This window comes from Megascapheus bottae, unplaced genomic scaffold, assembly GCF_031878675.1.
Source record: "Megascapheus bottae isolate mThoBot1 unplaced genomic scaffold, mThoBot2.hap1 HAP1_SCAFFOLD_103, whole genome shotgun sequence".
Lineage (NCBI taxonomy): Eukaryota > Metazoa > Chordata > Mammalia > Rodentia > Geomyidae > Megascapheus > Megascapheus bottae.
The window spans coordinates 536,816-559,661 of record NW_028327323.1 but is presented as its reverse complement, the minus strand read 5'-3'; the positions used below and the strand labels follow the sequence as shown (position 1 = coordinate 559,661).

At 36.8% G+C, this 22,846-nt stretch overlaps 1 protein-coding gene across 1 annotated transcript; it reads right to left on the bottom strand.

Moving 5' to 3' along the window:
* Positions 1-258: 258 nt before the first annotated feature.
* On the bottom strand, positions 259-13,650 carry LOC150040068 (serine-rich coiled-coil domain-containing protein 2-like). Its single transcript, XM_090327428.1, has 6 exons — positions 13,602-13,650; positions 11,494-11,550; positions 8,635-8,688; positions 6,356-6,409; positions 1,455-2,910; positions 259-503 (listed from the first exon to the last, which is right to left on the bottom strand). Exons 5-6 carry the CDS (start codon positions 2,869-2,871, stop codon positions 259-261), a joined length of 1,662 nt encoding a protein of 553 aa, XP_090183554.1. The 5' UTR covers positions 2,872-2,910; positions 6,356-6,409; positions 8,635-8,688; positions 11,494-11,550; positions 13,602-13,650.
* Between the last annotated feature and the right edge of the window lie 9,196 nt (positions 13,651-22,846).

Genomic DNA, 22,846 nt, shown 5'->3' with positions numbered 1-22,846 from the left:
ACGATCTCTACCTACTTGAGAATTTCTGGCCTAGCTAAACTTGCCCAATAAAGTACATCCATAGATACATGTGTATGTGTGTGCATGTATGTATGCATATTCTATAATGAACATGTGTATATGTATTTAAATCAAAGGTTACACTTTCTGTATTTACTATACATTTTATAGGGTCCTAATAAATACATGAGTTATTATTTCCCAAACTAGGAAAGTTATTTCATAAATTAAAAATGTCAATCAATGCCAAAAGCTTCACTACAGTAAGGTAAAGTATTTCAAGAGGGCATAGAAATCCATACGTACTATGCTGTTCATTTCAGAAGATTCATAGCTGCCAACTGGATGCACATTCCCAATGGGTTCCAAACCCTCTTCATCCCACATGTATGTTCCATCAGAACTATCCGATGGGGAGAGTTCAAATGAAGAGCCAGCTCTGTAATCCGCATCCGGGGAAATCAAGTTATTTCCGGAAGTATGCTTTGTATAGCCACTCCTATCTTCAGTTGGTTTAAAAAAGAGAGAAATATTGATTCACAAAATATGATTATTTGTCATTTCTAAAAAATAAGCTATAAGAATTCAATATATTATGGCCAAAGAGATGGCCCCCAAACGCATACATAACTGCAACATCTTCTAAGTCTTAAAGAATGTTTTTTAAAAATAAAGAATAAAATCTTTAAAATATTTCTAGTAAACAAAAAAATTCACTTAGCCATCCTTTACTACTGTAACATTTCTGATATCCTCATATTTCTTTAATATTTTCCAAGATATTATTTTAACCACTGTTCAGGAAATTCCTTTCATAGTTGCCTCCTTATAAGGAAATAAACTTGTTCTCACAGTCCCTTTTATAAGACCTGCAGACAATCAAGGGTTTGTGTGTATTTCCAGGCATGACCACATTCCTGTATCCATTCTTTTCAGTTCTTCTTTTAGGGCATATGAAAATACAAATATACGTTCTCTAGTATCTAATGTCAATATAGCTATCTATATTGGGAAATGATTCATATACGGCTATTTCATTTTCTTCAATTACAGAAATAAAGTTCCTTGGGCAGTATCACTATTAAAATTGCTAAACAAGCAAATTTAGACTGGGCATGACTTCCCTATCTTATGTTTCTTTTGACATAGTTTTATTCTTAAAAAAGACCAATGATTCACCACTCTAGGCAGAGAGATCATTTGGGAAACATTGTCTATATTAAATACGAAGTGGCTTGGATATAATAGCCAAGAAAGACCAAAAAAGACATTTTACTGACTTTGCATTAGATAGGTTAAAAAGAGGACAGGGAACAAAAATCACAAGGAAGATAAATGTTGCCCAACTCCAGATTCAACCCGCTGTATAACACTGAGAGTATCTTAGAAGATAATCCTAAATGATAATTTGGTTATAGGAGAAAAGCAAGGAAATTAAGGATGTTAATATTTACCAGAAACACTTAAATCTATCCATTCATCAGTTTTACCAAAGGTTTTTTCATTTTCTTTGGGGGAATCAAATACATCCTTTGAAGGTCCATTTTCATGTTTTTCTTCTTTGAGAGACATTTCCTCTGGTGTTATTCTAGTTCTGTTGGAGTCTTCTATATCAATAAAATCATCACTGAAGTCTTCACTTAAGTCATTCTTATCAGAAGATGATAAAGAAGATAAGGAAATATCATCCACATCATCACTTAGATATCTAATTTTAGTATCATGTTTCATGGTCTGGTCATTATCTGTTCTGTAACTTTCATTTTCAATTACTTCTTGGTCCTTATTGGTAGTGTTGTCCTTAACCAAAACTGTAGCCGCTTCCTCTACACAGGTGTCAGCAGATGTATTTTTATTACCATCGACGGTGATAGTTCCAGAAAATGGAGGTCGGCTGGATTTCAGTAGAGAGGGGTGAACCATCCTATAACCCAAAGTAGAAGTTACACCTGGCCCATTTGCTAAAGCCAGTTTCTTTCCACCAGGAGCATAAGGCCTATTAAATCCATACCCCAAATGTTCATTTCCATTAAGTACTTCCAAATGCCGAGAACTTCTTGTTAGCATACTTGACCGTAGAGGCACTCTAATGGGAAGCTGCTGGTTCTGATAAGGCTTTGTAAGATCAACAGCTCTATTGAAGGAATGTGATCTGGTTATAGATGAAGGGGGAAGGAATGAATTCTGAATGGAATGTGAAAAACTCTGTGACCTTACCATTCTTTCACAAGCCATAGACTTAATATTGTCTGGGGACTGTGCTAAGCTTTCTCCAGAACTGCTTCGAGTGGCACAGGAGTTTGCTCGGGGCCTCTGCATGCTACCAGCTGATCGATTTCCATAAAATCCATTCAACTGAGATTTTGGAGCACTGACTGAAGAATATGAAGTCCTTCCTAGTAACGTGCCTTTGGTGAATTTACTCAAGTTAGATGGTCCAGAAAAAGACTTTCGGTTTACCTCCTCTGTAGATGATACAAACATAGTGGATGGCTTTGTTAACTTTGATGTGAATAAAGGAAGACTTTTTAAACCTCCCTTTACCTCATTTTTATCCAACATTCCTTGAGCAGGTGCATGTTTTTCAGTATCAGTGAGTTTATCATGTGAATTTTGAGTACTGTTAGGTTCTTCAGTATTTTGTGTACTAAGTTGGTATTTATTTGCTTTCCTCCAATTAAAGGAATGAGATAATGAACAATCAGAGCCATTATTTTTTATATAACTTTTGATGTTACTACCCTTGGACGTTCCTAATAGAGTAACAGCTGTCCCACTGGACATCGGCTTCAGTGTACTTCTTACAGATTTTGCACCATATTTCGGCAACTTGGAACCCAAAAATGTCTTGATTTGTGTCTTCTCTTCCATGAGCTATAAGGTACATTTGTTCTCAAATTGTGACAGAATCTGAAGAGAAAAAAAAAGAAAGTAAGATATCCAAAGTAAGATTAATAATGCTTGCCTATATAAATGTACATATGTAATAACACAAAGAAAAATTCAAAATTATTAATGGTTCTTGTAGTCATCTTAAAAAAGACCAAATATACTAATTAAAGCAACAACTTCATGACATTTTTCTAAATACCTTATTAAAAATTTGGGCCATATATAACAGAAATGCCCACAGGTAATAAAAGTGGACAATCAAATGTGACTAGATTTCAAGAAGTTTCTACAGTATATCATCCAATTTCCTATTAAAACAGTTTCATTTATTACAATAAAAAATATATGAAAAAAGTTTCACTTTTGATTATAAACTCTTCTTTTGAAAAATCAGAACATAATGGAATTCATTGCCTTAGGTATTTAAAAATAGTGTATTATTATCATTGGGGCTGGCTCTATGCTTGAAAACCAATTTATTTATAATCTGTTGTAAATGTTTTATTCTGTTTGCAGTTAGGAAATGCAGAATTCAAAGTGATCTCCTAGCTTGTAAGCAAACTGAGATGTACTATCCCTTTTTATTAAAAATGAGGTAATGTGTCAAGAAACCAACTAGCAAAGTGGGTTTAACCATTACCCCTTCTGTGTTCTATCTAATTCCTTTGGTTGTTAATATGGTGATAACTGAAAGCCAACGTAAATTTTAAATATTAAGATTTCTGATTTATTGAGTTTGAATTATGCCACCATGCTTATGTAAAGGTGAAAGTGGCACTATGGTGAAACTTAACAAGAATCAGTTTCTTAGTTGTAACAATTTTAATTCTCCTTTTTTGTGACTTCTTTCCCTATAGTCTTGAAATAGCAAAAGGTTACTACATCTCTCATTACTGTAGTGCTGAGGTTATTGAAGTCACACAAATATATCTGTGTGTTTGATTCTTGGAAAGTTATCTGTTAAGTCCTAGAACAAAGGTAACTGTGTTTCATGTTTTGCACACAAATTCAGAATTTGAATAACCATTTGACTTCATAGTGTGATCTCAAAAAAGGAATTTCTCCTTTATTTTTTCTTGCAGTTAATGTAAGAGTACACTAAATCTCTAAGTTTCTGAACTATTAGAAGTACAGATGACCTAGTAAAGATGTAGTAGTGTGTTTTATTCATTTTGCATGTGTTTATTTTTCCTTATGTTCTCAGAAGATGATTTATTTGCTCAGCTCAGTGGTGTTATAACTAAAAATCATCAAAAGAAGCAGTCTCCAGATAACAAGCCAAGTATTACTTATTATTTTTTATTGAGTTGAAATTGTAATTCTAACACTTTTCCACATACAAAACACAAGTGTCATGAAGGGTCTTCATGATTGCATTATAGAAGAATTTAATATGTCATAGTTAGTTAATTGGGCATTCAACTATAATGTTAATTTCCCATGATGGAAAAATTTAAAGATGAGTTTGAAAAAAAATTGAAAGAATTTCACTTATTAGTTTCTGTTACATGTATCTTGCTTAAGTTTCTGTTCATTAATTTACATTCATCCAATTATATAAAGCAAATTTGGAGGAAACAAGAAGTTGTGCAGTATTTCCAACGACAGTTCTCTTTTATTTTTGTGTTTTCTATTTTAAAATGTCTGTTTTATCAGGTCAGTTTAATCGGGTAGATTATCAAAATTCAAGAATGATCTCTTTCCCCATCAAAAAAAAAAGAAAATAAAAAATCAGAACATGTGATTTTGATTGCAAAAAATACACAAGGTCTTACAAAAATTGGAACATATTTTTAAATAATTACTAAAATTATAATAAGGATGAGAAAAATGAAATAGCACCAAAAAAGAAAAACTATTCTGGCACTAAGAGTTGACATTTTAGCTATCTTTATTTTATTTTGTTGTAAAGGTAATGTACAGAGGGGTCACAGTTAATAAGTAAGGTAATGAGTACGTTTCTTTTGTTTTTTCCAGTCCTGGGGCTTGAACTCAGGACCTGGACACTGTCCTTGGGCTTTCTCAAGGCTAGCACTCTACCACTTGAGCCGCAGCACCACTTCTAGCTTTGCCCATATTCATGGTACCAAACAATCAAACCCAGGACTTCCTACATGCTAGGCAAGCACTCTACCACTAGGCCTTACTCCAGGCCCTTGAGTACATTTCTTGTTGAACACAGTTACAACTCTATCCTTTTTCTCTCACTCTCCTACTCCTTTAATTCCCCCTCACCCCAAGTTGTAAAGTTCATTTCTAACCTAGTGTCTTGTGAGTATCACTGTTACACTGGTTCACCCTATGTCCTTGATTCACCACGTTGTCATTCTCCTTTCTTTCCCAAATCAGATAAACATATATACAACACACAGGGTACCAGAATCAAAAAGTGTTAAGCAGCTACCTCAAAAGAACTTCCATCCAGTAATACAAGCAAACACTAAACTTAGTGTCAAAATGAAACAAAAAAAGTTAATAAAGTTGATTGGCCCATGAATCATTAACCTCAATATCTCAAATCAATTTTAAACATAACATAAAACTACCATACACATATTCACATATGAACATAGAACTGGAAACTAGCTTCTCCTCTTCAAGTAACCACTCAATAAATACATCCTATGATAAAATTATTTTAAAATTATAAAGAAATATTTAAAAATGTGTCTAAATTTTTAGAAAAACATAATACAGTCACTGCTTCCACTAACTATGTAATTCTGTAAAAATCCAAATGAGTAAAATACAAACAAAAATGCAAGCCTTTGTATCACTAATATTTTTATGTAATTATGACATCTTTAATTTGTCAAAAAAAAGAAACTTGTGCATCCACCAGTCCTGAGGCCTGGATGCTATGAACTTTTTTATGATAGTGCTCTTCCACTTGAGCCACAGCTCCAGTCCCAGTTTTTCTTTGTTTTGTTTTGTTTGGTAGTTATTTGGAGATAACAATTTCCTGCCCAGAGCTAGCTTTGAATTGTGATCCTCAGAACTCAGCCCCTTAAGAGACCCCCAACACATACTTGGCTGTATTCTTAACTGCTTCTCACCAAAGGACAAGGAACAACAGCCTAGAAGCTGGACTCTCATCATAACTGTCAGTGGGCCTGTCCAAGTATCAGATTTCTGGAGAATGAAAGAGGCCCACCAGCTCTTTCACCTCAGAAACACGGAGACCACCTCAATGTGCCTGACTGTGATTCTTACCTCCATTGGCTCAGTAAAAGTTGCATGTAGGCAATAAGTAAATAAGGTAGAGAATAGGTAAAGAAAGATACGGTTGCTATGTTTGAATTCACAGTAGACCATGACCAAGTATCTGCTGCCAGATGCTATCATTTTCTATTTAGTTTCAGTACAGGAGGAGGAATAATGAAGACAACGATCAGCTGTCATATAGACTGTGTACTAAACTCACACTAAAAATGAATTTACATTCAGATGACAGATAACTCACCAAATGTTAATGCTCGATTCACAAACCGCAATGGCAGTTAATGTTGTGTCATCCCTAAAAAGTGAAGTAAAAAAAAAAAAGACACAGAAAATTGAGTTGGAAACTGTAGAGGAAATCAAACCTTTTCTACAAGGCTGGGTACTAAAACCATAACTGCGTTCATCCTAGGAACAGGTTTTGCCACTTGAGCTACAGCTCTATCTCCAGCTCCTCTGTTCCCTCTAGCTCTTTGCTCTGGTACTCCGGTGTGAACTAACAGACCAGAACCAAATGAAAATCAGTATTTTCCTTTTACCACAGAAATACAGTTGAATCTGTTCAGGAAATTAAATATGGACCGGTTTCATGCAAGGTAGAGAATTTTTCCCAGTACTCCTACCACAGTACCTCTTGACATCTTGTATGAATTTCAATACAATACTCTTCAAGGGAACTCAACCTGAGATCATAGCTAATATTCTGCTTCCTCTGTTCCTTCTATTCCCTCATTCCCTTCAGTAATCCTAGATGTCTTTACTGACTTACTCTCAGATTGGACCAAGGGGAGGCAGGCCAGAAACAGAGAACACTTCATTGTTCACCAGGACATTGAGATTTCCCTCTCCTTACAGGAGCCTCAATTCTTTACCCAATTTGTGAAAACACAAAATGGCACAGAAAAATTTCACTTCCTTGACCTTCCAAGGGGTTCCCACAAACATGGTACTTAGTCTCTGTACAGCTTTCTACACAAGTCTGTCTACATTTGAGTATCTGACAACAAATGGCTCTCATCTGTCAATCTGTGTGTATTCTGCTCCTCATTATCAACATAAACCATTAATTTATGCACAGTCAAATACTATGGAAGTTCCTAAAGAGACTTTTCTTCTCAAATTGCTATAATACCCAGAAAACGAACTCTACATATACTATATATGTAAAGGGGTATTTCCTAGAAATGAGGCCTCTCTCTCCAATGAAATGACTACCTGTGCTAAATAAAAACTTACGCAAGATTCACAAGGAGTTCTTTTCCTATGACCCTAAAGCACTGTTTACACTATTTTCGTGAGTTTCCTGATGTTCCGTTTCCCTTGCTGTGAAGGAAATTGAGCTGATCATTCATCTACATTTCTGCTTCCTCTCTCCCCTCCTTGCTTCCTCTGTCTGTCCAGCCTCTCTGATTCATAATAGGATTGGTACTTCATGAGTTATTCACCTTAAACTACAAAATACATGTGGAAACCAACACACAGACATGCTTTGGCAATTGAGTAATATTTGCCTTTCACATAAAATTCCAACCCTTACTTGATGGTAAAAGACTTTTCATTCACTAAATAAATCACAAATGCTATGAGGGAGCTGTCTTCAGCTGTCACGTCTCCCATGAACATCTGAAAACCTAGGTAAGTCATTCTATTTTAGACAGCCTCCTTCTCACAGCAATAAAATGAGACACATCAAGGATGAACATGGGCATGAACAGATTCGCTGGTCTTTTCATCATCATCATCATCTCTTGAGATAGACATCCAGCACATAATTAGGCAAATTTTTGATTGGGGCCAAAAACGCACCTTATCAGTAAAGCATTTTAGAAAAATACATAACAAATTAAAAAGACCCTAATGATCAGCCTTTACTCATTCATTGAGAGAGACAGAGACAGAGAGAGAGAGAGAGAGAGAGAGAGAGAGAGAGAGAGAGAGAGAGAGAGAGAGAGAGAGAGAGAGAGAGAGGGAGGGAGGGAGGGAGAGAGAGAGAGAGACAGACAGACAGACAGACAGACAGACAGACATACAGACAGACAGAGACAGAGAGACAGAGAGAGACAGTGTGTGAGAAAGAGAGAGAGAGAGAGAGAGACAAACAGACACACACACAGACAGACACACAGACAGACACACAGACAGACACACAGACAGACCACCACCTTTAACTTGTCTTATCCTCTAACTAGAAACAACGGAGTCACCAGAACGTTTAACCTGCTGAATCTTACAACAAAACACTAAATTTCTTTTGGCCACCACACTAAATTAGGAACAAGAAGAATTCTTGATATTTCTTCTTGAAAACACCTAAGATTTTAGAAAGTGATCTAGAGATATTACAGCCCAAGAATCTTAGAAAAATAACAAAGGCCCTGCAGTGTCATCAATACCTAAAATAAAGTTCTGTAATCCTAATCACTTTCATTTCAATGACTATCCTTTCATGTGTGACTGTACTTATATACATTTAATTATGCATAGATGCACATAGATGAGAGTATATGTATATTTAGACCTTACCCTTCATTGTTCTTTGTTTCGTCAAGTTTGGTTGTGGTATAAGTTGAGGTGTCCCTATAGAATGAAACCAAATGTCATAGTCAGCCTCTCTAATGGTTTTTGTAGACTTGATTACAAATCCCTTCTTTCTTTCTTTAATAACCCATTAACCATTCACAGTGTTTGGTTCGATTTCTATCTATTTCAATATTTTCTGCAGTTTATCTTGCTATTTCCAGTTGAATCCCACCATAGTATGATAGGAAAGAGTACATTGACTTTTCTTATATGCAATTGTTAAGATTTCTGCGAAGAAATCTCTTTGAATAATTACTGTAGAGGAGTATTAGAGAAAGGGAAAGGGAAAAAGAATAATGCTGCCTCTAGGCTCTAAATATTATTTCCTTTGGAGAAAGCTTGTGGGTTGCTGGGATGATACATATTCTGGGACTGTTGTGTGGAATATTCTGCAGATATGTGCTGCCTTTGGTTCTTGGCCTTCAGTTGAATCTGGTTTCTTGCGGATTCTTTGGAAAGGATCCAACATGGTTGGAATCCATCTACTCATTTATGTTTAGCACTGTCTGTTGCGCCAAATTGGGTGCATTGAGTCTTAGTAGGATTTTGTTGTTAATAATTGCAGTGCCTTTAGCCAAATGAAATGACTTTCATGTTGTAATACTTTCAAGTTTTCTTTGCCAGATAGGAATACATTTATATTTGCTTCCTTTTGGGTGCCATTCTTGGAATATCTCTTTCCATCCATTCACAACAAGCCTGTGACTTTCTCTGCTAGGGAGGTGGACTTCCTTCTTTCTCTTTCTTACTGTGTTTATGTGCAGGTACTATTGGGCTTCCTCTTAGGGCCTGGGTGCTCTCCCTTAGCTTTCTCTATTAAGACGGGTACTCTACCACTTGAGCCATACTTCTGGCTTTCAGGAAGTTAACTGGATAAGAATCTCATAGAGTTTCCTACCGATATTACTATTTAGACCTCCACACCTCTTTGTTCCAGAAAGGATTCTATCCTTTGGTTGACTGCATTTGTAACATCTTGTGAAGTGCAGCCGACATACTGACTAGAAAAAATTCTCTTCATGACCTGTTCCTCTAGCTGAAGAATATATATTCTATCAGAAGATCATATGCTAATAATCAGATCTCAAGAAGCTGAAAAAATGAAATCAAAAGTATATCTGATATTTTTTCATTCAAGGGGCTTGAACTCTGAGCCTGGGCATTGTCCCTGAGCTCTTCAGCTCAGAGCTACCACTCTACTTCTTGAGCCCAAGCACCGCTTCTGTTTTTTTCTGGTACTTAATGGGAGGTAGGAGTCTCAAGGTCTTTAGTGCCAGGGCTGACTCTGAACCACGATCCACAGTTCTCAGCCTCCTCAGTAGCTAGGATTATAGGCTCTATGTGTCTTTTATTTTTATAAAGACAGAGCTACAAATATCCCAAAGACTTTAGGGTTTATAATAAGACATGAAAGTAAATTGATAAGTACTTGATCAATCAGAGGTCTGATAAACCAAGAAAGAAAGTAAAAATTACTTCAAGCAAATAGAAAAATAAATGATTCTATTGCAAAACACACTAATTTTCATGTGGTAGCTCAAGTTGATGTTCTAGATGTGTAAGACAGAAGAGTAGTCAATGGTGGGGATTTGGTAGTGTGTGTCCAAGGATTGTGAAATGCCCTTTAGATTGTGCTGGTGTTTTTGCAGGATCTCAATCACAATGGGGACATGAAACATATCTTAATATATTTCTGTTTTGTTTGAATAAAATTAGAAAGATTCCCAGGCATACAATATCGAGATGAGGTAGAAACTTAGTTGATGTCATTTTCTAGCGCTGGAAAATTTTCCCTGAACATCAGAAATCTGTCTCCACATTTCTCTACTTATTAGGAATGTTCAGTATCCTCACATGCAAAGAAACTGAAGTGAGGCTTTTTGCAGAAATTAAACTTTTACATCTGCAAAAGATGATTTTTATCCAAGGTTTTATAACACTAGAAACAAATAAATCTACCTAACCTGGTGGATAACAGCCTCATCTTCTTGCACCCAACTCAATTCAAAGGGACTCAAGAGTTATATCTAATTTCCGCATGCCACTTGCCTTCCACTCCCAGCTCTATTTCCTGCCCCTCAGTTAGGGACAAGGAAGAGCAGTCTAAAAGCAGGACTCCCATTCAGTGTGAATGTGCTTCTTCCTCTTGTGCCCTTCAGACACCTGGGACTACCTTTAGGTTTCAGAAAGGGATTGCCAGGTCCCTGGGCTTCCAGTGAGTAGCTCATAGGCTCTGTGATAATCCCAGGATTCTGGGTGCTAGTTCTTGACTTCACAGCACTCCATGAGCCACTGTCTTATGATCTGCTCTATCATTTCTCCTTAGTTTCAAAACATATCATGATTCCATGCGATATGGATAGGTAGTCCTGTGTACTGTGAAAATTCATCATTGTTCAAAATGGTTTATCATTTAGATGATCAAAAACTCAACTCACACTAAATGAAAGGAACTCTAGGATATGGAAACAAGAGCTTTATCTTGTGTGATTGCTGTTCTTAATGTACTATGTTATTTCTCTTCTCTTTTTTACCCCTTATGCTTAATCTCATATTGTTACTGTATCTGGCTTTGTAACCTGGCATACAGTATATACGTTTATTTCCTTGTTTGAAATAGAAAAAGGAAGTAGAAAAAACAAGATGATTGGGAGGGGGAAGGCACATCGGCACAATAACATGAGAAGGGGTATCATTGTGTGAGAAGTAATGCATCTACTATCTGGCAGATGTAACTGTAACCCCTCTATGCATTACCCCAACAATCAAAAATAAAATAAAATTTAAAATTAGTCAACTCACCCCCTCTTGATGTCTTCATCTGAATGAACAACAACTTTGGTTAAGCTGCTGTCCTCACTGTGGATATATTGAAACATACAGAAATTAAGTGGGGCAATGTAGGAAGAAGTGATGCATTTTTCTGACACTTCTTGGTTAGAAAACTATGGCCTTGTGTGTGCTACACAGGTCGTCTGTCAAATGTACTTTGTCTCTAGCTCTTCTGTCTCTGCCAAACCTTCATCCAGTACTGAAGTCTCAACTCAGAGCCCTGTCGTTGCTACACCTTTAATCATGGCCTGGTGAGCCTTCATGCCTAGGCTTGCCTGTTTAATGACACTTTCACTTAGTCTTTCACCAGAACTCGAGATGGATGTGCAAGCCTTTTGTTCACAGATGTGATTCTGTTTTCCAGGGGTGTGGTGGATGTGGGGGGAAGACCACCAGAGGATGGCAAGATGAAGCCATCCAGGGTAGAAATTCCTTTCTGTGGTAGGCCATCTCCAATGAATCAGAAAAATGGTGTGCTGCACATGTGTATGAAGAAGCAGAGCCTCAGTGATAAGTAAGAAAGGAAAACATTCCTGGAGCCCTGACTTGAAGGGATATCAGAGTACCGTCCTTCAGCCACATACGTATGGACTCTCTCTCTCTAACTCTCTGTCTCGTAGCTCTTTCATTGAAAATGTACATTTATTCATGAACCATGTATTCACAGATGTGAGTAGTAAGGACCTTGTCATAATGTCACCGAGTCATCTGATTATCCAATATAAATGGTACCCAGACAATGTTTATAGTTACACAAAACTTAGAACCACAGTTTTTAAAAGTTGGCATTAAGTGCACAATGAAAGGTATATGTAAAAATTAAGTTCCAGACCTAGGGAAAGGGAATACCCATCAAAGAATCAGACATAGCCAAAAAACTACAGAAAAGATCAAACAAAGTTGTATAGCCACTTTGAACTGACACTTGTATTTCTTCACCTGTGAAGAAATTGTTATGGCAGGAAATAAATACATAGAATTGTATGTCATTGCCGTCAGAAAAAAGGAACATAACCAATTGTAGGTTCTCATTCACTGGCAATGTGCAGGGTTTGGGGGGTTTTCCTGCACTGCTCCCTAAAATAGCAAAACACTTTGTGCACCTCCTTTCTCATTTACTCATCAAAATGAAAAGGAGTAATATGACAGACAGAAGGTACACTGAAAGTATTTGGAAACTACCCAGAAATGATCAGTCTGTTTCATAACATATATATTTATGTACGTTTTTCTATTGATAGATATCTGACCTTTGCTTGAAGTCTTCTGTCCCAAATTCTGTTGAATCATTTTTATCCAAGCTAGAGAATTAAATTATATACAGTCAAATACCATGTACATTCTTAGTCTTACTCAAGGTAGCAAGTTACCCAAACACTAGTGAATTTGTAGAATTTAAATTTTTCCATACTTAGCTAAATAAACAGAGGAATTCTACTATTACCCAGAAAGGAAATTAATTTCTGTGGAAACTTACATTTTTATCTCTTCAAAAGAAAGCTTTAGTGCACAAGTAAAGAAATTTCCTTTCTTAGTAAACCTAACACAATGTTTATTGGTATCATGTATTTTCATTGTACATACAACTCACTACAGAGGAACTCAATCCTTTATGCAATCTGATTTTCAACTTTCCAAGTCTGCTCTACCCCCTCCGTACTTACATTAACTTGTTGTTTTCTTAACTGCTTCTCACCAAAAGAGAGTCCAAAAGCTGGACTGTCATCAGAACTGAGAGTCCAAATATCACATTTGTGAAGTATGAAAGAGGCCCACCGGCTCTTTTCACCTCAGAAACACTGAGACTAGCTCATTGCTCCTGATTGGGATTCTTACCTCCATTGGCTCAGTGCAAGTGGCATGAAGGCCCTGATAATAGGTAAATAAAGATATGCTTGCTACTTTTCACTTCATAGCAGACCATGACCAAGTATGTGCTAACTGACTCTATCATTTTCTTTTAGTTTCAATACAAACAAAATGATTACAGGAGGACACTAAGAAGCTGTCATATAGATTGTGTAATAAATTCACAGTACAAATGAATTTATACTCAGATGAGAGATAATACAACTTACCAAATGTTAATGGTTGGGTCACAAACTGCAATTGCAGTTAACGTTGTTTCATCTCTAAAAAATAAAGTAAGACACAAACAATTGATTTGGAACATAGAGAGGAAATCAAACTTTTCTACAAGGCTGGATACTAAAATCATGACTCTGTTCATGTAGGATCATGTTTGCCATTTGAGCTACAGCTCCATCTCCAGCTCCTCTGTCCCCTCTAGCACTTTGCTCTGGTACTCCGGTGTGAACTAACAGACCAGAACCAAATGAAAAGCAGTATTTTCATTTTACCCAGAAATACAGTTGAATCTGTTCAGGAAATTAAATATGGAACAGTTTCATGCAAAATAGAAGAATTTTTCCCAGTACCCCTACCACAGTACCTCTTGACATCTTGTATGAATTTCAATAAAATACTCTTCAAGGGAACTCAACCTGAGGTCATAGCTAATATTCTGCTTCCTCTGTTCCTTCTATTCCCTCCTTACTTTCAGTAATCCTAGATGTCTTTACTGACTTACTCTCAGATTGGACCAATGGGTGGCAGGCCAGAAGCAGAGAACTCTTCACTGCTCAGCAGGACAAGGAGAACTCCCTCTCCATACTGGAGTCTCAATCCTTCACTCAATTTGCAAAAAAGACGGAATGGCACAGACAAAATTACACTTCCCTTCTAAATTGTTCCCACAAATACGGTGCTTGTTCTCTGTACAGCTTTGTACACTACTCTGTTTATACTTGGGTATCTGACCACATATGGCTGTCCTCTGTCAATCTATGTATGTTCTGCTCCTCATTATCAACATGAACCATTAAATTATGCACAGTCAAATACTATGGAAGTTTCTAAAGAGACCTTTTTCTTCCCAAATTGCAATAATACCCGGAAAACAAACTCTACATATACTATATATGGAAGGGGGTATTTCCTGTGCTTTCCTAGAAATGAGGCCTCTCTCTCCAATGAAATGATTACCTGTGCTAAATAAAAACTTATGCAAGATTCACAAGGAGTTCTTTTCCTATGACCCTAAAGCACTGTTTACACTGTTTTCGTGGGTTTCCTGATGTTCCGTTTCCCTTGCTATGAAGGAAATTGAGCTGATCAACCATCTACATTTCTGGTTCCTCTCTCCCCTCCTTGCTGGCACTACTGTCCTCTGTCTCTCCAGCCTCTCTAATTCATAAAAGGATTTCTAGTTCATGACTTATTCACCTTAACCTACAGAATATATGTGGAAACAAAAACACAGACATGCTTTGGCTGTTTAGGAATATTTGATTTTCACATAATATTTCAACCCTAACTTGATGATAAAAAACTTCTCATTCACTAAATAAATCACAAATGGTATGAGGGAGGTGTCTTCAGCTGCCACTTCTCCCATGAACAACTGAAATCCTAGGCAAGTCATTCTATATTAGACAGTCTCCTTCCCACAGCAATGAAATAAGACACATGAGGGATGAACATGGGCATGAACAGATTCGCTAGTCTTTTTATCATCATCATCATCTCTTGAGATAGACATCCAGCACATAATTAGGCAAATTTTTGTTTGGGGCAGAAAACGCACCTTAGCAGTAAGGCATTTTAGGAAAATATACATCAAATTAAAAATCCCCTAATAATCAGCCTTTTCTCTTTCATGGAGACAAAGAGACAATGAGAGATAGGTACAGAGAGGGAGAGGGAGAGGGAGAGGGAGAGAGAGAGAGAGAGAGAGAGAGAGAGAGAGAGAGAGAGAGAGAGAGAGAGAGAGAGAGAGAGCGAGAGCTCGCAACTGTAACTTGTTTTATCCTCTAGTTATCAGAGAGAAGTTTTTAAGTTGCTGAGCCTTACAACAAAACACTAAATTGCCTTTGAACGCCACAATAGATTAGGAACAATAACTCTTGACATTTCTTCTTGGAAACACCTAAGATTTTAGAAAGTTATCTACTGATATTACAGCCCAAAAAATCTTAGAAAAATATCAAAGGCCCTGCAGTGTCATCAATACCTAAAATAAAGTTCAATAATCCTAATCACTTTCTTTTCAGTGACTATCCTTTTATGTATGACTGTACTTACATTCATTTTATTATGCATAGATGCACATAGATGAGAGTATATATATATATATATATATATATATATATATATATATATATTTAGACCTTACCCTTCATTATTGTTTGTTTCTTCAAGTTTGGTTGTGGTATAGGATGAGGTGTCCCTATAGGATGAAACCAAATGTCATAGTCAGACTCTCTAATGGTTATTATAGACTTGAATACATATCCATCCTTTCTTTCTCCAATAATCAATTAACCATTCAAAGCGTTTTGTTCCATTTCTATGTATTTCAATATTTTCTGTCTTTTATCTTTTGTCTATTTCAAATTGAATTCCATCATACTATGATAGCAAACAGTAACATTGTCTTTTCTTATATGTGATTGTTAGGAGTTCCTTTATACTCTGCCAAGAAACCTCTTTGAATATTTACTGTAGAGGAATATTAGAGGAAGGGAAAGGGAAAAAGAGAATAATGCTGCCTCTATGCTCTAAATATTAATTTCCTTTGTAGAAAGCTTGAGGGTTGCTGGGATGATATTTATTCTGAGAATGTTGTGTGGAATATTCTGCAGTTATGTGCTGTCTTTGGCTCTTGGCCTTCAGTTGAATCTGGTTTCTTGCGGATTCTTTGGAAAGGATCTAACATGGTTGGGATCCATCTACTCATTTATGTTCAGCGATGTCTGTTGTGTCAAATTGGGTGCATTGAGGATTAGTTGCCTATTCTTTGTTGTTAATCATTGCAGTGTCTTTAGCAAAATGAAATGACTTTCATGTTGTAATACTTTCAAGTTTTCTTTGCCAGATAGGAGTACATTTACATTTGCTTCCTTTTGGGTGCCATATTGGAATATCTCTTTCCATCCATTCACATCAGGCCTGTGACTGTCTCTGCTAGGGAGGTGGACTTCCTTCTTTCTCTTTCTTACTGTATTTATGTGCAGGTACTATTGGGCTTCCTCTTAGGGCCTGGGTGCTCTCCCTTAGCTTTCTCTGTGAAGAAGGTACTCTACCACTTGAGCCATATTTCTGGCTTTCAGGAAGTTAACTGGATAAGAATTCCAGAGTTTCCCACCGATATTACTAATTAGATCTCCACTGCTTCGTCCAGAAAGGATTGTATCACTTGGTTGATATTCAAGGGGCTTGAACTCTGAGCCTGGGCATTGTCCCTGAGCTCTTCAGCTCAGAGCTACCACTCTACTTCTTGAGTCCCAGCACCGCTTCGGGGTTTTTTTGGTTGTTAATGGGAGGTAGGAATCTCTAGGTCTTTAGTGCCAGGGCTGTGTCTGATCCACGATACACAGTTCTCAGACTCTTCAGTAGCTAGGATACAGGCTCTATGTATCTTTTATTTTTATAAAGACAGAGCTACAAATATCCCAAAGACTTTAGGGATTTTGATAAGACATGAAAGTAAATTGATAAGTACTTGATCAATCAGAGGTGTGATAAACCAAGAAAGAAAGTAAAAATTACTTCAAGCAAATAGAAAAATAAATGATTCTATTGCAAAACACACTAATTTTCATGTGGTAGCTCAAGTTGATATTCCAGATGTGTAAGACAGAAGTGTAGTCAACAGTGGGGATTTGGTAGTATGTGTCCAAGGATTGTGAAATGCCCTTTAGATTGTGCTAGTGTTTTTGCAGTATCTCAATCACAACAGGGACATGAAACATATCTTTTATATGTTTCTGTTTTTCCAAACAAAGTTAGAAAGATTCCCAGGCACACAATATCGAGATGATATAGAAACTTAGTTAATGTCTTTTCCTTTGTTGGAAAAATTTCCCTGAACATTAGAAATCTGTCCCCACATTTCCCTAGAAAGGAAATTAATTTCTTTGGGAATTTACACTGTTATCTCTTCAAAAGAAAGTTTCTATGCACAAGTAAAGAAATTTTCTTTCTTAAAATTAACAAAATATTTATTGGTATCATGTAGTTTAATTGTACATGCAGCTCACTACAGAGAAACTCAATCCTTTATGCAATCTGATTTTCAGCTGTCTAAGTCTGCTCTACTCCCTTCTTATTTTCACTAACTTGGCTCTTTTCTTAACTGCTTATCAACAAAATACAAGGAACAACAGCTGAGAAATTGGACTCTCATCAGAACTGACAGTGGGCCTGTCTAAGAAACAGATTTCTGGAGAAGGAAAGAGACCCAACAACTCTTTTCACCTCAGAACCACTGAGACAACCTAACTGTTCCTGACTGGGATTCGTATCTCTATTAGCTCAGTGTAAGTTGCACGTAGGCACTGATAATAGGTAAATAAGGATATGATTGCTAATTTCACTTCATGGCAGACCATGACCAAGTATGTACTAATTGACTCTACCAATTTCTACTTAGTTTCAGTACAAAAATAACTATTACATGAGGATACTGATAAGCTGTCACATAGATTGTACACTAAACTCACACTACAAATGAATTTACACTCAGATGACAGATAACACAACTTACCAAATGTTAATTCTTGAGTCACAAACTGCAATTGCAGTTAACGTTGTTTCATCTCTAAAAAATAAAATAAAATAAGACACAGAAAACTCATTTGGGACATACTGCAGAAATCAAACTTTTCTACGAGGCTGGGAACTTAAACCATGTCTGTGTTCATGCTAGGATCATGTTTGCCACTTGAGCTGCAGCCCCATCTCCAGCTCTTTTGTTCCATCTAGCACTGTGCTTGAGTACTCTGGTGTGAACTAAGAGACCAGAACCAAGTGAAAAGCAGTATTTTCATTTTACCACAGAAATGCAGTTGAATCTCTTCAGGAAATTAAATATGGACCGTTTTAATCCAAGGTAGAAGAATTTTTCCCAGTAGCCTAACACTGGACCTAATGCTATCTTGTATGACTTTCAATATGATGTTGTTCAAGGGAACTCAACCCTGAGGTCATACCTAATATTCTGCTTCCTCTGTTCCTTCTATTCCCTCCTTACTTTCAGTAATCTTGGATGTCTTTACTGACTTACTCTCACATTGCACCAATGGGTGGCAGGCCAGAAGCAGAGGACTCTTCACTGCTCACCAGGACAGTGAGAACTCCCTCTCCTTACTGGAGTCTCAGTCCTTCACCCAATTTGCAAAATGATGGAATGGCACAGACAAAATTGCACTTCCCTGACCTTCCAAATGGTTCCCACTAACATGTTCCTTCATCTTGGTACAGCTTTCTACACAAGTCTGACTGTATTTGGGTATCTGACCTCTTATGGCTGTCCTCTGTAGATCTCTGAGTGTTCTGCTCTTCATTACCAACATGAACCATTAAGTTGTTCGCAGTCAAATACTATGGAAATTCCTAAAACTACTTTTTCTCTCCAAACAGCTATAACTAGCTGAATACTAACTCTAAATACTCTTTATATGCTAGGAGTTATTTCCTGTGTTTTCCTAGAAATGAGGCCTCTCTCTTCAATGAAATGTGATACACAAAGATTTATGCAAGGTGTAAAAGGAGTTTTTTTCACATGACCCTAAACCACTTTTTGCAGTGATTTTGTGGGTTTCCTTATGTTCCATATCCCTTGCTATGAAGAAAATGGAGCTGATCAACCATCTACATTTCTGCTTCCTCTCTCCCCTCCTTGCTAGCACTACTGTCCTCTGTCTGTACAGCCTCTCTGATTCATAAAAGGATTTGTAGTTCATGAGTTATTTACCTTAATCTACAGAATATATGTGCAAACAAACACACAGACATGCTTTGGGTATTACCTTTCACATAAAATTCCAACCATCACTTGATGGTAAAAGACTTCTCATCCACTAAAAATATCACAAATGGTATGAGGGAGCTGTCTTCAGCTGTCTGTTTTCCCCAGAACATGTGAAATCCTAGGCAAGTCATTCTATTTTAGCCAGCCTCCTTCCAACAGCAATGAAATGAGACATATCAGGGATGATCATGGGCATGAAAAGATTCTCTGGTCTTTTCATCATCATCTCTTGAGATAGACATCCAGCACATAATTAGGCAAATTTTTGTTTGGGGCTGAAAACACACCTTAACAGTAAGGCATTTCTGGAAAATACACATCAAATTTAAAAACCCCTAGTGTCAAACCTTTTCTCAGTCATTGAGACATAGAGAGAGACAGGGAGAGACACACAGAGACACAGAGAATAGACACAGAGAGAGAAACAGAGACAGTCAGTCAGACAGACAGACAAAACCCCTGTAACTTGCTTTATCCTCTAGCTAGACAAAATGGAGTCACCAGAGAGAAATTTCTTAACCTGCTGAGTCTTACAGCATAACACTGAATTGGTTTTGGCCACTACAATAGATTAGGAACAAGAAGAATTCATGGTATTTCTTCTTGGAAATACCTAAGATTTTAGAAAGGTCTCTACTGATACTAGAGCCCAAGGATCTTAGAAAAATATCAAAGGCTCTGCAGTGTCATCAATACTTAAAATTAAATTCTCTAATCTCTATCACTTTCTTTTCTGTAACTATCCATTCACGTGTGTCTGGACTTACCAACATGCAAATATGCATAGATACACATAGGTGAGAGTGTATGTATATTTAGACCCTACCCTTCATTTTTATTTCTTTCAGGAAGTTCAGTTGTAGTATCAGATGACAGTTCTTCATTTTGGGGCAAAATCTCTTACCTCTCATACATTTCCCACAGAGTTTCCTTCACTGCTTAGGTTTGACAGCAGACTATAGTATTCCTACCTATGTCTCACAGCTGGGATCTCATGCCTATACCATATTGCTCTGCTACTTCTTGTTTAACATGTTGACATCTGTTTGTGTATGCACACATTTCTTGCCTTCATTCTGACATTAGGAATACGCATAGATATGTATATATGTAAATATCATCAGATCATTGAGAGCCTTCAAGGATATTAACTCACATTTCCATCCTAGATCACACATTATGTCCTACAGCCAATTTTCAGGATAGAAGTGTATTGGAATACATAGGCAGGCATGACACATAACTTTAGCATACATGTTCAGTCAAAGAACAATCTACTTTATACAAATGATCAATTTTCACTACTCATAGCAAATTGCTACCTCATAGGATACCATACATAATGATAGATAAAATCAGAATATAGATGAAACTAGGTCATCATTTTGATTATAATAAAAATGATATATTAACATTTACTGATTGTATAACTATCCTTCACTTAACAATAGATTGTTAATATTACCACAGACCCCACAAAAGCATTTATTTCAAGCTGAAATAAATATGTTCTTTGATGATAATCAAGTATTTTAATCATATCTTTACTGACACTAAGTCAACTTACTGCCAGTCATACAGGGTACAATTTTAGGCTAATACACAAAGAAGAAGAGAATCAATCCTTCTCTGGGTTGGCAGCCACCAAATAACAAAGAAGCAATGAAACAAGGATATATGACAGAAATAAATGAGAATGGGAGCAATATGTCTCTTCTGATCAATCAGAAACTTAGGGGAATATGCATTATTGTATCCAATGAAAGTGCCAATGGTAGTAGAGTAAGTTTGAAAACCCCTGCCCCAATGATATGCTGGCTGCTGAATACCCATTTTTAAGAGTGAGGATGGAAAGGAAGAGTGTATGTCTAGAAAAAATCAAATGAAAGTAATAACAAGCAGTTCTTGATATGTAAAAAAAAACCCCAGACTACAGCAATCCCTGGAAAAAGATGTCAAGAAGAGCAGGAAATTATGGCAAATACATCAAATAAACAACCAGGAATAGTTATTGTAAAGATAGAGGTATATAGTGCAGGAAAATGCTTTTCTATAAAACCAACATCATGAGACCTACAAGGAGACATATACTTGAAGAGTATATTACATGCATTCATATCCATTGCTAGAAAAGAAGGATCATTCAGACAAAAATGTCAATCACAAAACATCAAAGTTTACCACATTTCAAATTTGTCTAGAAGACACTTCAAAACATTTCATTTTCTAACTGAAGAATATACATTCTACCAGAAAATCACATGTTAAGCTAATAACCAGGTTAGAAGAAACTGAAACAAAAATTGGATATACCAATGTATCTTATTTTTACAAAGCAATAGAGATACAAAAAGATAGAGGACAAAACAACGCATGAAAGTTAAGTGATAGACACTTGAATGATCGGGGGACTGATAAACCAAGAAAGAAATTTAAAGTGTCTTGAAGCAAATGAAAACAAAGTGATGATATTGAAAAACATACTAACTTTAATGTGACAGCTCAACATGATAGTCAAGAAGTGTGAGGTAGAATAGTAGTCACAGGGTGGGGAGTTTTGGAGGTGGGTACAGAGTCAGTGGTGTATTAGCACAGAAGGAGTCACACCTAATGTTTTACAGAGCCAGTAGGAGCTTGTTGGAAATTTACTGAATGCTTCCCCTTTTTGTCACACTGGTGTGTGATGACAGGGCATTCTGTTTGCCTGCTAGGCAAACACTCGACCACCTGAGTAATGGCCTAAGTCATTTGGTGCTGTAGATGTCTTTCCAGGAAGGTCTTCCTTCTGTCTAGGTCTGGAAGTGGCCTCAGATCATCACCTGGTTATCTGTGCTCCTGGGAGAAGGGAATACAGCTGTGAGCTCCTAGGACAGGCTCACTGCTTGAGATAAGGGTCTCAATAACTTGTTTTCCATGCTGGCTTCTACATAGGATCACCTCCAATTTCCACATACCACACAGTCAGTGTGACAGGCAGACCCTTCCTGATGCATATTTCTTTCATTTTCCTGGCAGCACTGGTGATCCAACACAGAATCTTTCACTTTCTGAACTGCACTGCATCACACATGTCACCGCTCCTTTCATGCTGTTTGTATTTCTTCAAATACAAGGGCTCAGCTCCAGCCTTAGGAATGTGGATACTTATGTGTCCATGTGTCTGTACATACATTCATATAAAATATGTACATAAACTTCTACATATACATTTGTCTAGCACTCTATTATATGGCTTGGATTATAGCTTACCTTTCAGTCACACTGTCATCATCATGGGCTGAACAAAATTCAAATGCAGATGTGCTATAGGAACAAAAAATACATATAGTCAGATATCACATGAATAATTAAACTTCATATTCTGGGTCAAATTATTTTGCAAGTCACAAAACAGTGGACTATACTTCTTCCCTATAACTGAGATATTCTTCTCACACTTGATTTCAAATC

Bases quoted from the DNA above. Each gene is read 5' to 3' on its own strand.
- LOC150040068 (XM_090327428.1), bottom strand. From the start codon at position 2,871: ATGGAAGAGAAGACACAAATCAAGACATTTTTGGGTTCCAAGTTGCCG. The intron at 504-1,454 runs GTAAATATTAAC...AACCAACTGAAG, and splicing joins GATAGATTTAAGTGTTTCTG to ATAGGAGTGGCTATACAAAG.